The 17465-nt window shown below is 44.8% G+C and overlaps 1 protein-coding gene and 1 long non-coding RNA gene across 4 annotated transcripts; one reads left to right on the top strand and one right to left on the bottom strand.

Moving 5' to 3' along the window:
• Positions 1-1547: 1547 nt before the first annotated feature.
• LOC133211886 (uncharacterized) lies at positions 1548-5633 on the bottom strand. Its single transcript, XR_009725312.1, has 3 exons — positions 5330-5633; positions 1957-2171; positions 1548-1627 (listed from the first exon to the last, which is right to left on the bottom strand). It is a non-coding gene; the product is annotated as an uncharacterized LOC133211886 (long non-coding RNA).
• GFI1B (growth factor independent 1B transcriptional repressor) lies at positions 5592-16711 on the top strand. Of its 3 annotated transcripts, XM_061352692.1 has the most exons (7): positions 5592-5731; positions 11013-11141; positions 12402-12548; positions 13105-13367; positions 13627-13764; positions 14223-14388; positions 14835-16711. In XM_061352692.1, exons 2-7 carry the CDS (start codon positions 11027-11029, stop codon positions 15011-15013), a joined length of 1008 nt encoding a protein of 335 aa, XP_061208676.1. In that variant the 5' UTR covers positions 5592-5731; positions 11013-11026; the 3' UTR covers positions 15014-16711. The 3 variants fall into 3 exon arrangements, with proteins under 3 accessions (XP_061208676.1, XP_061208677.1, XP_061208674.1); XM_061352693.1 differs by lacking the exon at positions 12402-12548; XM_061352690.1 differs by lacking the exon at positions 5592-5731 and having other exon boundaries at positions 10507-11141.
• The last annotated feature ends 754 nt before the right edge of the window (positions 16712-17465 follow it).

Below are 17465 nucleotides of genomic sequence, written 5' to 3'. Positions count from 1 at the left end.
AGAGGAATTTTTTCATCTAATGGGATCACTTCAGTATTAGTGCTTCGATTATGACAGATTTCTAACAACCTGCCACAGAAGTCAATGTCAGGAAGCTACAGGATCAGACCAGACAAAGAATGAAAACCTTTGGTATAAGCATCCACTGGGAGGTTCTCTGGAAAAGAGCAGCTCTGGAACAGTTCTGCACACGAAGCCTGACCCCAGTTTCTGTGTAATTTCTATAGGTTTTGAATCATATACTCCTTTAAGGCATGTTCTTTCTTCCACTCATTGCCTTGTAAAAGGCTCATTAAAAATATGCCAAACAACAGGGGAAGTCCTGACTAAACTGATAAAACAATGACAGAGACTGCATCCACAGCAAACAAAGAATGAAAACTTCAGAACTGCAGCCTTCCAAGTTCTTTGGGATAACAGGAAGCAAAATGCTTTCTTGCAGAAGTAAACAACATCCTGTACAACATTACATACCCACGAGCAAGGAAATAAGACAAGCCTTCTCCACCAAGGGGACTGCTTTACAACTGCTTTAATGCCTGACCCCGGACGAGGGAACCTCTTGATCAAGTAACTGAGGAGGCGGAGGTCTGGCAATCTCTACTCAGCGTCTGAAACGGGGATGCTGAACCTTTTTCGATAAACCGTATAGAATTAAAGGGGCGCGTTTGCTGGGGGGGGGGGGGACGGGACCCTGCGACCTCAGCCCCGGGCAGGCCCACCGCGGCGGGGGTGGGGAGCGACAAGGGGCAAGTTTGGCTCAGGAGAAGAAAAGGGGACGGAGGGGAAACATCTCCCCCCGCCAGGCTTTACCCTCGCTTTCCCATCCCCCCGGCCCCTTCCCTTTCTCCTACTGCCTCCTCCCCGAGCCCTTTCTCCCTGCCTCCCGCCTCATCTCGTTTCTCTGCCTCCTTCTCTCTGTTCCCCCCGTCTGCCCCCGCTCTCGCCCCGCTGGGGGAGGAAGGAGGAGGCCCAGCGCACTCACCTCTCCTTCTCCTCCCCTCAGCTGTTTACCACTCAGGGCTCCGCTAGCCCACAGGGCGCCGCCATCTTGGCCCTGCCTCCCCCTCCCATTCACAGGACGTTTCTCCCCTCGAATCCCTCCGCCGCACAAACTAGTTCCACTTCTCCGCTTCATCCCCACCTCGTCCGACCCCGCTCGGGTCCTTCACCGCCCCGCTGGTCCCTTCCCCGTCAAGGGCCTTCCTCCATGTGGGGCAGCGAGGCTGCGGTGACAGCCACCTTGCTCACCCGGTCTCCCGCGGCGGAGGTATCTCAGCGCGGGAAGCGATGCGGCCGCCGAAGAGGTCGCGTGATTCTGGGGGCGGTGCCGCGAGATGCCCCGGGCGGTGCCTACGTCACGAGGGGCGGGGCCGGGCGGCGGCCGGTAAACAAGGCCCTGCCGGAGGGAATGGCGGCGGCGCCCGAGGGCGGTGTTTGGGGCAGTGAGCGCCCGGCGGGGATGCGCTGGTGCCTGTCCTGCTGCCCCCGCGGCACACAGGGGCGCGGATCGGGGCCTCCTGTGTTCGGGGGCTTTGGCCGCTCAGGGCAGGAGGGGCCGCGGGCCACGCCGTGAGCCCGGTGTTAAGCTGCGGCCTGGAAGCGGTTTTTACTATGCGTGAATATGCTGAAAGGGAATAATAAACTCAGTGAAGTGGCTCTGTGTGTGAGTGGTGTTAAGTGAGCACCCGTGTGTGCTGGACTGCAGGAGTCCTAGAAAGACATCCAGGCGCAGGCACTCAAAATGGGATGCCTTTCTGCTTGATGAATGTGCAAAGCTCATGTCATTCATCCTCTTTTGGACCCCTGAGTGCTTCTTCATCCAAACTGTGGATGAAGATTATTTTCTTGCTGAAATGCAGCAACCACATGACACAAAATAGTCCATCCTTCCATGTAAATAAAGGTTATTTTTTTCCCTGTGGAAAATGCTGAATAGGAAAGAACAGAAATTACCTTGGGGAATGTTGTCCAGCTTTTAGTCAGGTGTGCCATAGCCAGCAGGTTTTCGGCTCAGTGTGTCAATCCCCAGGTCTTGGTGTTCCCCATTCTCCGAGGGCAGTTCCATGGGGATGCACCAAGGATGCAGCTGCTGATCTGACTCCTCAATCCATTTGAATTCTCCTCAGATGCCAGTAGGAATCACAGACATTAAATTTGCAAGGTGGAAACTGTGTAAGAAAAATAAAAGCAGATCAGAACCATGTCTGAGAGCATCAGCTCATGTTTAACTTTGGTTGCATTAGTTGTGGTGTTTCACAGCTCTCATCTCTTCCCAATGCACCTGCAATAGGTCATCCTGCTTCTGGATGAGATAGAGCTGCTGGGAGCCAGCATGTTTTTAATCTAGTCCTGCCTTGTACATGGCAATTAATATTTATTACAGTCTGGAATGAGTGATGGTATTTCTTTTCCTGCTGTGCAGAAGACATGTTTATTTAATCTGCCACAGAAAAGAGTGAAAATTAGGAAGAGCGTCAGAAAAGAGCTGGAAGCAATTACTCCTGTTATTTTACTGTGACTTAATTGCTGTAATATTCAAATTGACAAAGAAAACATGGATGCTAGAGGAGGGGTTTGTTGCTACATTTGAAAGGGAAAATGACTGCATTAGAACGGACACAATGTTTTATAATTAACCTGTTTATTATTACTGAGTTATGCATTTAATAATCTATTGACTCAGGATGCACTGGAGCACATGGCATGCAGGAAGAACTCATAGCAATACACAAAAGCAAACTGTCCTCAGATAGAAGTGGAACTCGCTGTAGATGCACCGTGGCCCATGAGGGTCAGGGCCAGGCCAAGCCTATGCGAGCCCAGATAAGCCCTCTGCAGCTCTACGCTCTCTGATGACCCCGAAATAAGAAGAGAACTTGGAAATTTATCTCAACAGGAAGAACATAAAATAAGATGACCACACGGGGTCAGCTCAAAGGCCCTTCAAGACCAAAATGCATCTCTGGCACTCTGCTTTTTAATTACGCTTGTATAAAATGCCTTTTGATGGTGGTTTCAATGGAGAGAAGAGCTGATAAGTTTAACAGAAGCCATAAACAGAAATCTAGGGAAGAGTAAGAACAACACAAGCCAAGGCAAGAGCTGACTGCTCTCCCATCCTGCAACTGTTTTCTCTGTATATATACCCCAAAATAAAATAAATATCCTGAAATAAAATAAAGGGAGAAGGGGTGGGTGAGAGCTGAGGTGGACACAGCGTGTCCCCATCCCTCTTCAGGCAATCTAGCACAGTGATAATAGTCATAAAAGAGGGTATCTCTGCTCATTATCTCCAGCATCAGTTTGTATGCAGTTATAACTGGTCTTTGTGAGACAACAGCTACTTTGAGAAGCAAAACCTCTGATACAGATGTTTTATTTACAGCTGGTCTACACAAGTTTCCTGACACTGGGAGGTGTATTCATCATCCTCCTTCTCCAAAGGACTGTGCCAGTGTTCTTTGGTTTTACTGAACATTCTATGGGATTTTTTGCACAACTGGTTTTTTTTTTCCACTTGCTTTTACTATCTCTGGTTTTAAGAGCCACTTTATGTCAAAGCCTATGCTCAGGGGTGCTGACAGAAGCCAGCTCCAATGTTTCATAAAATAACATCTCGATCCTTTCAGCAGCTTGTAATTTTGCTGTTTTGTTTAATTCCTGTAACTGTCTTCATATGAAACCCTGAAGCTGCAATGTACATTTTGGGTTTCTGTTACAATACTTGTTTTTGTAGCGGGAAATGTAATCTCTCACATGCCTGTGTTTAAGGCAATGCAAATCAGTGTGCTAGTGCAATGCCTTGGGAATGTTTCTTTCATGCAAAACCCAGCTAGATAAATAAGGAGGGGAGGAGGGAGAGGGAAAAGGGATTGTTTGCTTCTATAAACAACAAGAATTAATTATGTTCAGTAAATGACAGATGGGTTAAGAACAAAATCATAATCTTTCTCAATGTGGGTGAAATCTACGCTCCTATCTCCACATTGCATCAAACCCCATTGCACAGCCTGTCCAGTGCCATGGGGCAATGACAGCCGCGATGACAAGGGCTGTGACTTGTGGCTGTCCCAGCAGAGAGCGCTAGGGCCATCAGACCTGAGCACTGCCTGCCACGGCGGGATGCAAAATTACCTCCGTGATGAATTTGAAGCGTCTCTGGACCACATCTGCTCCATCAGGGAAATGCCAGTCTGCTGCCGACCCTTTTGCAGGGCAGTAAAATGGTTATTATTGTTTCCTGGTGCTTTCACCGCCTTGAGCTGTGGTAGGAAAAGGGACCTGACTGAGTCACGGTTTAGTACAACTGACTTTGGAAAACGGTGTTAGAAAGCTCACACAGAGCAGAAAAACTCCATGCTCTAAAAGTATTTCTCTGCTGGTGATGTCCCTTGGCACTCAACAGCTGCTTGTGTGTTTATATATGTCTTAGATTATAAACTTCTCAGAAGGCATCTTCGCTGTCCCAGTTCCAGCCATGCACAGAGTGTGCTGTAAGCACAAGGGATACTGAAGGCACGTAGAACTCATGACATTGGACACTTGCACAGTCAGGAAAACTGGCATAGAAGAGGTGAAATCAAGGAATTACACACACCACCACCACCCCCCCCACCCCCCCCCAGCATTTGGGGAGATCAGGTCTCCTTTGTCCCTAAATAAGAGATATGACCAAGGATTCTGAAAAGAAGATCACTGCTCTGCAGCTCCTATTCCTACCTCTGCTAGAGAACAACCAGGTGATCTAAGAAAAGGCATTGCTTCTGCTTCATTCTCCCTCCTTCCATCCTGCCCTTACAGAGGGGGTGGCAGTCAATTATTTTGCTTTTGCAAACCCATTTTCAAACCTTTTTTGAAAGCAAGTGTTAGAAGTGCAAATTCTTATTACTGCTCTTGAAGAGCTTTTTGCAAAGATGCTTGTTAATGAGCTTGCTTAATGAGCTTTCTTAAATCTATATTTATATCTTCTATACAGCTGTATATAGATAGAGCAGTGCCTCAAATATGTATGTATTGCACACACATATGCCTAGAAAAATGAAGGCTGATTAACACACATCTTTTTCAGTTATTACCGTGCAAGTATTTATTCCTTTTTCCTTGGAAATTGGAGAGATAACAGATCCATTCTCGGATAAAATAATTTTGTGCATATGTGCTAGATGGCTTTGTTTATGAGCCTGAAGTATGTGAGTGTGTGTATGCGAGACAGATGGTGTGCCTGTTTGTGAAAGACACGATGCGTGGATGAATGTGTGTAAAAATACAGGTTTCTTAAGAGCTTTTTTTTTTTTTTAAGACAAAATAACAAATGTCTGCTTGGTACCTTATTTCACCGTGTCATGCTCTGTGTCAATAAGGAGTATTCCTGCAGAAGGCGAAGCTGCCCCAGAGAGTGAAGGGTGCTGCTGCCAGGGTTTCGAGCTGGGCATCGTGAATTCTCTTCAAGTTTTCAAAGTCCTGGAAAGTTTTGATAAGCAAATACTGTCTGGGCTCTGCTTCTCTATTGGTTGTTTCTTCACCGCCAGATTTTGACACAAATAATCTGATTGAAAAATCAGGGAGGGGAACAGGGGCAAAAAAACAGAGAGAGAAAAAAGGAGAAGTATCTATTTCAGCAGCCTGCGACTAAGTGAAAAAGTGGAAGAAGAGTCCAGAGAGAAGACGACATCTCGCTTGGCTGGGGAGATTTCAAGGCGAACCCAGTAAAGCAAAGTCCCCCAGAGAGGTGATTGATTTATCCTTTTAAACAATTTAATTGTTTTTCTCATTTCTCTGATATGTTTTTCTGAGCTTTTTCTTCTTTGCTTGTGTTTGCAAATATGTAACCTATTCCACTGCTTAAATCACTTGTCCTGAGGATTCCTTTATGATAATGGTTCACTTCATTCAAATGAGTTAAGTCTTTTAAAGTTATACCAGATACTTACTTCATATACTTACTTCAGTATATGCCATATACTTACTTCACTCTCACATATGAAAATGGCAATAACAGAACAAAATAGAAAAGATGTGACAATGGTCTCATACACCTGTGTCTCAGCAAGCTCCATGCAGCAGGAATAACCTTTATATGCAAATTTTTATACTTAAGTATTGAGGAGAGTGCATGCTATATTTTTCCCTTTAATTGCTCTTTTACAGGGCCAGACTTTTAAACTCAGAAACCAGCACACCTCTGCTGACATCAGTTCATCTGTGCCAGTTGTGCTTTATGCAAATTCAGTCCTCTCCTGTTTAGGATTTTTGCTTCAAATCTCTTATTTTCTTATTTTTCCATCCTTCCCAAGGATGATATGCTGATTAGGGTAACAGTTTCTAGCATATGGAAATAGCTATTTATAGATGCTCCTCATATACCACCAAATTGATTCAATACATTAAAGCAGAAAAGAAAAAGATTTTGCAAGTTCACACAGTAAGTGCATTTCTACATTAAGGGGATGTGGAATTTGTTAGATCACGCTATATATTTATCCATGGAAGCCTAAGGCAAAGTTTGGTAAAACCAGTGGCATTCCCAACGTCACTGGGAGCTAAATGAAGTTTCTAAAGAACAAATGCTGTAGTTATATTCTAAACATTTTTCTATATACTACAGATGTACAAGGATTTCCATTCATCTTGGACAAATTTTCTATTATAATTTATTCTCCCTGCCAGAATGTCCATTTGCCCAGTTTTACCACAGGAATTCCAGATGTTCTGCTCATTTTTCCACAAAAAAAACTCCCACATTCAAGTATCTTGCCCCAAGTACATTTGAGTTTGCAAGGGTGGATGAGTGATACATGATTAATTTTGTTGTAAAGAACTGAAATGCTTTTAAATATGACTTTATATTTAAAGAATCATGAATCCATACAACCTCTTCTTTTATTTGGGCTCTTAAAAATTTCAAACAGGTTGTATTCTGTTTTTGTGGGGTTTTTTCTTCAGAAATGTCTTCTGAAAGACAAACTATTCTTTATCTTTGGAAACTTCACCTTTGCCAGAAAGAACAGAAAAGAGCAATAATAAGATTTAAATATAAATTAAGCAATGGGAATGAAATAAACCTTTTCTAGCCTAAAACATTGTACACTCATCAACTCACATGAAGACATCTATAAATTGCAAGTTAAAATTAAGTATTTCCACTGAGTGTAGCAGAAAGAAGGGTTTAAGCTCTGCAGTTAACCTTGAAAATTTGAGAACAGGATTATCTGAATTTAGAGGGAAATGGAAGTCAGCTTTAGAATGGAACTTATGCTGCAAACGAGGCTCCTGATTCAGTGTAGCACAATCCTGCAAACACCTGCTCCAAGTAGAGTGTTTTGTATTATAAATTTACCCACTGAAGGAACCAGAGAGAACAGCTTCCCAATCTAATTCAGTGAGAATATGAATGTCTTCTGAATTATATCAAAGGGCACAATCCTGCATTTTTTTGATACTCCAAGATGCCGTGCAGTGAAGCGGGAGTTAGGGCTTCACCAAGGATCAAGTGAAATTCATATCGTGAAGTCAGAAACCACCCCCTAAAAAAACAAACCCCTTTTAATTTGGGGTTTGGGTTTGGGTTGGGTTTTTTTTCATAATCTTCAATGTTCCAGAATTACATTACAGTTTTACATGTGATACTCTGCAAAGTCACCAGAGAGCATCACTGAGGATTAAGGAACTTTGAGTTTGAACATAGGAGGGGAACACACAAATGCTGGGTCTGCTTTGAGGTCTGATATTTATAACCAGTAAAAGAAGCCCTTCTAAGGTGCTTCTTTGCACTAAAATAGTGAAACAGTTTTTTCCTCTTGGGTCCTTTTGGCTGTCTTCCCCTCAGGGGTAACTACTACAACACTGTTGTACAGCTACATGAATGGCAACAAACGAGAGTGTCAGTTCTAGCAAGCTACTGCTTTTATATCCTGCATTGAATCCAAAAAGTGCCATGACACTTCCATTTTCAGTAGGCACTCCTGTCCAAGCAATGAGCTCCCTTGTGTGTTTGCCAGTCCCTTGCTGTCACAGGGGCTGGCAAGAACAGACTCCATAAAAATATAGAGTTTAATTTTTAGCAAAAGGTTGAAGCTAAATTTTACCAGAAGCTTCAACGACTTTAAGATGTAGCGGGGTCTGTTGTCCATAGCACTACTTTCCCTATGAAATACAGTTAGCCATTAGTAGCAGCTGATCACTTGCTACAGATAATCTTCAGTTTCAAAGACAGACAGCATTTTTTCTCTCACAATCTGTGCTTCCAGCTTTCCTCTAACCTGGTTGTGTGACTCACAAAGACAGCCCGATGCAGTTGTTAATTAACTATGCTTTGGGCTCCCAGTTCCTGTTTTCTCTGTAAAATGGGGTGGGGGAAGGCAACTTCCTTTTGTAACGCTCAGTAGTCCATTAAAGATCGTTGTGCTCAGTAGAGGCCCTTATCAGTGGTCAAGATACTGGACCAAATTTGACTTTCACATATGCTGGGGCAAACACATCTGGAAAAATCCCATTAATTCATACGCATCTACTTCCAACCACCATCAGAAAAGAGAGGCTGCACTTAGTGCCTTTGTGTAGTTAGCATACAGGTACTATCATAAAGCACTGCAAGACTGCTTATGCACCCATCTCCAGTTCTGGGTAATTTACCTGGCTAAACTGTCCAGCTAATGCCATAGGGTCCTTCAGCCAGTGGGGAGGAAGAGGAACTCTTCCAACAGACACTGCTAGGCACAGGCTTTCACCCTACATTCAGAGTTCCTCCACTGTGTAAGAAGCCCTGGGAAATTAATTGGTTCATTAAGGCAGAAAAATACAATGTTTAAAGCTTACTGGTCTGAATACCCTCCATCGTGGACACAGGCTGCCCCACCACATGGGAAAATCCCTTTGTTATGAGTGGAAATTCCATGTAGAAAAGGTTTGTGGTAGGACTTCAGCTTGGGGCACATCTGTGATGCAGAGTGCAGCTCCATGCACACATCAGGGACTAACCAAGACCAGCAAGACCCTCTAAGCTAAGCCCTTCTGGTAGGACATGAGATGCACAGGCTTAGCAGAGCACACTGCTGCAGGGTTATACCCACTGCAGAACACTTGTGTTTGTTCCAAACTGGAGGTATTTCTGCGCCTGCAGCTTTTCACCAGGCAGAGAGACATGTTACAAATCTTTGAAGTAAGCTCATTAGAGAGTTAGGGGAGAGTAAATACAGCAAATACAGCAATGTACTTCAGTGTCCCTTCCCTCAAGGGCATACTTATGGTTCATTCTCAGCACTGTTTTGTCCTCTTTCTAAAATTAAATTAACAAATCTACTCTTGGCCTCTGTTTTCTCTTACTCATCTCAAGTTACATGCAAATTTCTTGGAAAAAGATGAAGAAAAACAGGTGAGTCATTGCATAAAAAAAAAAATGGTTAAGAGACACCAAGAGTTATCCCTGAAGTCATAGAAGAAGCAGTGGGAATCCTGGACCAGATTTTAAAAGGCAGCTATAACTGCTTCCAAAGGCAGCTGGGCTGGTGAGCACCTGACTCTCACCAACCACAGCAGGTTTGGCAATCCATTTGTCCACAGCACACCTCGCTGTGTGAATTCCACAGCACTTGCAGCCATAGGCATCAGTGTAAATGTGGGTCTTGGACCTTTAATCAAAACATCACTGGGCTGTGTGACTATATTCAGCATGTAGAGGTAATGTGAGCACTTCAGAACCCTGTGGAGTGGACCTTTTCCATCCATGGCTGGGATTCCAGGAGCCTACACTGCTTTGTCCCAGCTTACACAGATGTTTCGGGTCATTCCTACTTAACAGGAGCAAACTGTTTGTTTTTAGTAAAAAAGTAGGCTGCATTTCAGCTGCTCCACGAAAAGAAATTTAATGCACTTTTTGGTCAACAGAGAGCCAGACTCGCTGCTGACTTTTCATATGAAATACAGCAAGATTTGCTTTTAGTGCTACTATCCTGAACAATTATAAGGGAAAATGCAAATACATATGCAAATAAGGTGCCAGCTGATATTGCCACACACAGCATTGAGCCTGTTGTCATACTGCCTCCATGAGAACAGTTACTAGCCCTGGGGAGCGGGCACAGGGCGGGCTGGGTTCTGGGTAGTAAAGATAACAGATGTATTGCAAGAGGATTTTGTTTGATTAAATTTCAGCATTTTATGTTTGTTTCTAACCCAACATTTCAACGGTCTGTGATACTTGAATCAAATCCAAATGTTACCTCTGTTAACCAGCACTTCTGCTCTGCCTCTGCTTGACTGCTGTTTGTCAGCCAGAACACAAAATGCTCCAGCTTTGACCAACAAGAAGGAAACCTGCCACACAGTGTGGCTGTGGGGATTTTCCACTTTGTCTCTCCTATTACTGATGTTGTTCCTATAATTCTTTTTGTAGCAATCTTACAGAGAAGCCCATGACATGGCTCAGGACTGTGCTCTTCAAGGGGCAATACGAACACTAAGACAGACTCTTCCTCAAAGGGGTGATCTTCAACCTTCAAACCAGTGTTTCTCAGGGAGGGTAAATTCAAATGCACTGCGTCCTGTAGCCAGAGCAGAGAGCTACCAGAGAGGCCTTCTGGCTTCAAATGTGTCTTTGCCACAGAACTCAATTTAAACATGCTCTGTTTTGCCATTTATAATGTGAAGATAGCAGTAATGCTTTGCCTCAAACTAGGTGTCGATTGTGGAGTGTTGTTTTTACAGAGAATACTGTAATCTGCAATCTCATTGCAATCTGCCATCCCATTTCTACATGCAGTGGCAAAGAAGGTTTTTGCTTAGCCCCCTCCACAGCTCTGTGTTTTCCCCAGAGCTGAGATCCACCAAGCACCTAAGCACATGGAACATTCCCTGCTCTTCAGCTGGGTGGACGGGCCTTTGAGATGAACTCTCTGTCTCCCTAGTAGAAGAGTTTTAGTACTTGTCACTGCTGCATGTGCTAGGGGAGTACATGAGAAATTACACCCCAAACCACAGAGATTTACCTGCCAGTTTTCTGTCCTTCTGCCCAGGCAGTGAATGGAAAATGCCACGTTCCTTTTTGGTGAAGAGCAAAAAGGCTCATACCTACCATAAGCACCGCTTTGTGGAAGATGACCTGCCTATACTAACCTGGGATCCAGTAACCTCTCCCTTCACTGGTGAGTCAATCCATCCACTGGGCTTGTAAGAATAAACCAAGGCAGATCAATAATTGAGTAGCAAACTAAGGGAGTAGGATTAGTGAGCTAGAGAGCAGCTACGGGCTTCACACAGGGATGTTAGTCTAGGGACAGACTGATCCCCTGCTGTGTGCCCTTTTTCTTTAGGCCGAATGCACACTGTCCCACTGAAACTAAATTTAGATTGTTGCTGTGTTCATTGCACACATTCTCTCAGGACCTACACCTTCTCTGCCTCAGTGTTACCACCTCCTCCTAATGATTTGCAAGGAAAGTTACAGCTAGAGAAAGAAAATACTAGCGATACCCTAACACTGACTGTGAAAGGAGTCCTGCACATTCACAGGTGAAGGGCCAGCTGCTATATACTGTACTAACACCAACCAACACTGCTTCTGCCTAGGCCTGCCGTCCTCCCTCTGCTTCTGCTCCTGCTCTCCCACAGCAGTGGCAGGGCTGGGGCAATTACCCTCTTCCTTCAGGCACAATTCAAATTTTCTTTATTCAAATCCAGGATCAATATACCCTTTGTTCTAGCCCTGGCTATCATATCAGAGTCCAGCCCTATGATAAGTTTGATAAAAAAGAAAGGTGACATTTAATTTCAGTTGCTGCCATCATCCTTTGACCATTTGTTGTATGACCCTCACAAGAGGGTTTGGATGCCAGATGTCAACCAAACTGGATCTCTGTCCATTTTAGTTTCTTATTATAAAGTCTACTTCTAACAAGTGCTGGCTGGTCCCTTTAGGGGCTGGGAGAAATGGGAGTGCAAGCAGGAGGAGACAAAGCTGCATAAGCAGTTACCTCCCCTCTCTGCTTCCCTACTTGGCTGACCATAAATTCAGGTTAACAATAACGAACTCTTTTAGGAGAGGGGTGGGGAGGTTAATAAATCAGTGACTGATAGTTACCCACACAAATGAAAACAGTTTTAAATAGGGAAATTATTGTTACAGATTGTGGCCTTGTAGGGTTTTCTCTAACTATAAAGCATATCAAGTGTTCTATCATTTCTTCCTGCTCCCCTCTACGTTACCTATCTCGTCCTGCTTGGAATTTCCGTTTCTCAGCAATGGATAGACCTTGATTGCTGTGCTGATTGTGCCACTCTGCACTTATTCAGGGAATTGAGCATGGACTCATGTATCCAAGCATGAGCTCATACATAGGTACAAACCCCACCTTAATAAACTCTTAGCATCCAGAATAAACTGTGACAATACTATATGATTACAGACATAGGAGACAAGACACCGGAGGACATAAAGAAACAGGACCTAGAATGTGTGATTCCAAAACAAGAAAATGACCCATCTGAACTGAAAGAAGAAAGTGTCCCTGTCCAGTACCTGAGCAGGATGCCATCGGGCCCTTCAGCTCAAGGTCTGCTACCCAAGGCCACAATTGCAAATGAGGTCAGGGGTGGGCTGACTTATGGAGACCCTACAGCTGGGTCCAGATTTTCAGTAAATAGCAGCTCTTATTTTGACATCAATGGTAAAACCTGGCCTAGGCAGAGCTAATCAAGAGGATTCTGTATTTCCCTTTATGATTCTGGTCTAGATCAGCATTTCCCTGAAGGATGATGCTGATTCCCAAAGAGCGAGCCTCCAAACCTCAAGGACTAATGTAGCTATATGGGTCAAGGCAGGTGTTCTCATGATATTTGTTCAAACACCATATGAAGCAGGGCTAGTAGAGAGGTTAATATTCCCTTAGCATTCTCTCTCCCATAAAATTTCCTGAGACTGAAATCAAAGTCAGAACAGGAGCTTTGTATGAGAATCAGGATTTGAGTGAAAGAAGGAGGAGTTACCAATTGCAACTCCCAAGGTCAGGCAAGATATCAAATGGGGGAGGAGTGGTACCTGTGGAACATTTTGACTGGTGTCCAGCTGCAGGTGTGACACTCACTTCTCCCTCTCTTTTCCAAACTCAGAGATGGCCATCCCAAGTCTGCAGATCAAAGACTGCACTAACACGACAAGCACCCCTTCATTCTACAAAATCGGCTTTTCTTGGGATGCTTTCCATTTGCCATACAGCTACCGACAGATGTCTCCCACCATGCAGTCAGCCATTCTGGAGCACCCAGTTAGCCTCTATGGAAGCCACCTCCTGCCAAGCAGTGAGCCCCCTCTGGATTACAGCATGCATTATTCCTCAGACATGGAAACCTACCATTGTGTGAAGTGCAACAAGGTGCGTGTCAGACAAGAACCTCAGGGATGGGGAGCGCCTGGAGGGATTTTCATTGCATACATCAGTGTTTCACTGGGTTACAACAAAGTGCAATGCATGCAGCTCAAAATGGGTACCTACTTGTTCTCCTGACTAGGGCACTAGGAATTATGCAGTTCACATGGCCCATGCGAGGGAAGACTCAAATGAAAAGAAGGAATTTAAAACAGAGATGAGGCAGCTACCTCATTAAAAAAATCACTGACATTTTATTTTGCAGGTATTCTCCACTCCCCATGGACTAGAGGTCCATGTCCGAAGGTCTCATAGTGGGACACGTCCCTTCGCTTGTGAAGTATGTGGCAAAACCTTTGGACACGCTGTAAGCCTGGAACAGCATACCAATATTCATTCCCAGGTGGGTAGTATGTTTCCAGAGAACCAGCACTACAGAGCTCAGGAGTGCCTGGACCTTAGCTATTGCTTTCTCCATCATAAAGGAAGTAATATTTCTAAGGTTACAAATGAGGTGGCTTTCCTGTAGCACTCAATGACAATGGTAGGAGCTCTGAAGACCATAGATTATGGTCTCACGAATCAGAGACTGCCCTTGAGATGGGAATGGAGGATTGTTGCTACCTGTTTTCTTCTGTGCCTCATCTCTTCCTAAAGCGCACAGGAGTTTGGATCACAAGACATAATCCATTTCCATAAGTATCCCTCCCACATTCTCTTTGTACTGCACCTCGCATATCAGTCCATGAGGCAAGGAGATTTGCTTAGCAAATCTACTACTCTCAACACTTGTAACACTCTTCAAGTTCTGTCACATGTCTTGCAGTCACAGACATTCGCGTGATTTTCTTTCTGTAACAGGAAAGAAGTTTTGAGTGCAAGATGTGTGGGAAGACATTCAAACGTTCCTCCACTCTCTCCACTCATCTGCTGATCCATTCAGACACACGGCCCTATCCCTGCCAATACTGTGGCAAGCGCTTCCACCAGAAGTCGGATATGAAGAAACACACTTACATCCATACTGGTGAGAAACAAAATAGTCCTAGTAAGCGAATGCAAATTAGAGTCCATCGTGTTAATACACATACATAGACCCCAGACAGAGATACTGGACTGTGAATAGGTGCCTAAAGGCACTGGACTGACATTCTTCCCTGTAAGAAAGCGGTAAGAAAGCAGAAAGTCTAAGCATCACTGAGATGCATGTCCTCCTGTGTGACAAGGAGCTGGTTATTGACCAGCCTCTGGTGCTTGTCATGGTTGTACCTAGCCCTGGATGCAGAAAGGACATGGGTCATACTGCCTCTGGTTCTTTTCACCCTCTGGTGCTAGATCAGAGCGCAGGACAGCTGGGCTGGCAGCACTCTGGCACCCAAGCATAGCCAGTCAGGTCTGCATTTGCCAAAGGGCATTTCTACCTCCCTTCTCTCATCTGTGGAAGTGTTTCTTAACGTTTTCTCTGCCCTGCAGGGGAGAAGCCCCACAAATGCCAGGTATGTGGTAAAGCCTTCAGCCAGAGCTCCAACCTCATCACTCACAGCCGCAAGCACACCGGCTTCAAGCCCTTCAGCTGTGAGCTCTGTGCTAAGGGCTTCCAGCGCAAGGTGGATCTACGGAGGCACCGAGAGACCCAGCACAGTCTCAAGTGAGAGATGGCTCCCAGTCTTTGCTGGAGCTTCCACTCCAGGGAATAAGACTCTCCCCAGCATCTCCATCCACCGTGGGGCTGCTTACCCTGTGAAGCCCATATAGTGTCCTGTGTTCCCTTAGGGACTGGCAAAGTCATGTCATTGGCTTTGGAGTTCTGGCACACCAGGGCCTTGTGCATCCCAGTAGGTGACAAAGAAACCTGCAGGAGCTCTCACTTTTCAATTACAACAGGTACCAGCCCATATCTGACATCACCTGCTCAAGTGCAAAGCCAGAGGAGTTCCTCCAAGGTCACTATTACTCTGGTTTTACACCATGTGCAGGATTTGGTTCATCAGACTGAACCAGCAGTGAGATGGGAACTCCTGGGCTAGTGGCAGCAACGGTCTGTGCCAAGTTAGTGCTGTAACCATGTTCTGCTTTGATGGTTAGGAAGATAAGGCCAGGGCATGCAAATAGACTGTGTTCAGTGAGCTGTGTTCAACCTGGACAAGGCTTCTGCAGAGACTTGCCCAGGTCATAAATTCTGGCAACAGGCACCTAAAGTAATTTTCTTTCAGCAGAACATTTACTGTGATCAAATGACAAGTTAACTGTGTTGTATTTTTAGCTTGGAGTGGGAGGAAAACACTGAGAAAACAGCTCCTTATCCCTAGCTGATAACAGGGGTCTCTAAATGCATTCCCCATATGTATTGTGCTGCAAAGATCCCTGAGTTAGTGGTATCCAACCAAGCTCCAGAGAGAGCCATGCCACAGCATGAGGCATAAGCTAATAAGCCCCATGTCTCAGTACCACACAAGAGAGACTGGCTGCTCTAGTCATCCAGGCCGGTATGTCCCACAGTATTTCGCTGCATACCAACTTAGAGGTGTCCTGGGCAATCCTATGTCACTGCATAGTCAGGACTGGCCCTTGGGTATCAACGTCAAGGGCCAGAGTTCTGCTTTCCAGCCACTCTCTCAAAGGAGGAAGTGACCCAGCCTGTACACTTTGGCAGAGTATGCAAGTACCTTACAAATATTGTACAAACAGCTGTGATATTTCCTCCTTCCAGGTCTAGGGGTTAAAGCAAAGCACTGGAACAAGTAAAGAGCCACTTCCCCTCCAAGCTGTGCTATGTTCTCACTATATAACCTTTGGCAAGTCACTGCACTGGGCTTTTATTTCTCCACCCCTCCTGGTGATGTGGAGTCATTCACTCAGGTTTATAGAGTCCCTCCAGTTCTTAACAGGAAGGACAAAGTATTATTATAGCATTAAAAAGACAAGTTCTTTCAGTTAAGCAGGGCACTGTATCAGCACACAGCTCACCCCATAACTACATCACTAAACATGTGGCCTTGGACAATGACACCTGTGGGAAGTAGCCTGGAGAATGGGCCATCATGGGCAAAGAAGACACGGAAAACTCATTTATTGCCAGGAGAGAAGTCCATCCTGCCTTCAATTACACTGCTGTAACTCCAGTTATTCTCCTAAGACCTAAAATGTACTTGCCCCTTTTTTATGTGCCTAAGCTGTTAGTCATTAATATTCATTCTGGAAGCTCAAGAGTCTGTACTCCTGGCTTTACTTGTACACTGTAAATGTATTTATAATTGTTCTAATGTATATTTTTATTGCACTATACCAGACAGTGACAACATGTACAGGACTGCTGGGATTTATCTGATAAATCTGTTTCCTCTCGGTAACTGGGCTAACATAGTGTATTCCATGTTAAAAATACCCATTTCAAGAAAAGCTCACACTTGGTTCTGGAGGTTCAGGCACTGAGGATGGAGGAGAAAAGGAGAAGGGAGAGAGCACAGCATTTTCCCATATGATTCAAGCGGAAATAAAGATGGAAGTTCACATGCAGAACAAGGCTCTAAAACTTACACTTGAAAGAAATCAAATTCAGGGAGCAGGGGCCTATTGGCTAAAGAACAGCCACAAACAGTGCTCAAAGCCTGGGATAAGAGACATTCATTCTCAGAGACAAATCGGTGTAGAGTCCCCCACAGGCAGCAAGTCAGCTCTGCAGAGCAAGAGAGCTGTGTAGCTATAATCACAGATGACATGGGATTGTATGCCCAGCAGACAGTGTTACTAAAACCCCCATTTTTTTGTTACCAGAACTGCTGTCCTTTCCTGGGTCATGCTAGAACCTGGTCAGGTTCTCTGGTCAGAGACTCCAGGGGAGGTGTATGACCTCTGACACAACTGGGGCTAAAGGAACTGGTCCCCAGGTCCTGACCATAACACCTGAACACTCTCACATGCACAAGCCTTACTCAAAGTCATCTCAGCTTATTGAAACTGCTGCCAAAAATGCAAACCCTGTTTATCCTCCACAAATCTGCAAACAGAAATATTTAACGAGCATGTCAGCATCTGAACTGCTCAGCAGTAAATAACCTCCAGCCGCAAAACACACAGGCACAACAGCACAGACTTCCCTGCCTG

This window comes from Neopsephotus bourkii, unplaced genomic scaffold (genome assembly GCF_033783945.1).
Source record: "Neopsephotus bourkii isolate Nb327-2 ecotype Australia unplaced genomic scaffold, CSIRO-AGI_Nbou_v1 NB_659, whole genome shotgun sequence".
In the NCBI taxonomy this organism is placed as follows: Eukaryota; Metazoa; Chordata; class Aves; order Psittaciformes; family Psittacidae; genus Neopsephotus; species Neopsephotus bourkii.
Note: the sequence above shows the minus strand (reverse complement) of the source record. Positions and strands in the feature narration are given on the sequence as shown.

What these genes read in the sequence shown, in the direction of transcription:
- GFI1B (XM_061352690.1), top strand. Translation starts at nt 10,952, where the DNA reads ATGAGAAATTACACCCCAAACCACAGAGATTTACCTGCCAGTTTTCTG. An exon ending in ATACCAATATTCATTCCCAG is followed by an intron (nt 13,765 to 14,222) that starts GTGGGTAGTATG and finishes TTTCTGTAACAG; the next exon opens with GAAAGAAGTTTTGAGTGCAA. An exon ending in ACACACTTACATCCATACTG is followed by an intron (nt 14,389 to 14,834) that starts GTGAGAAACAAA and finishes TCTGCCCTGCAG; the next exon opens with GGGAGAAGCCCCACAAATGC.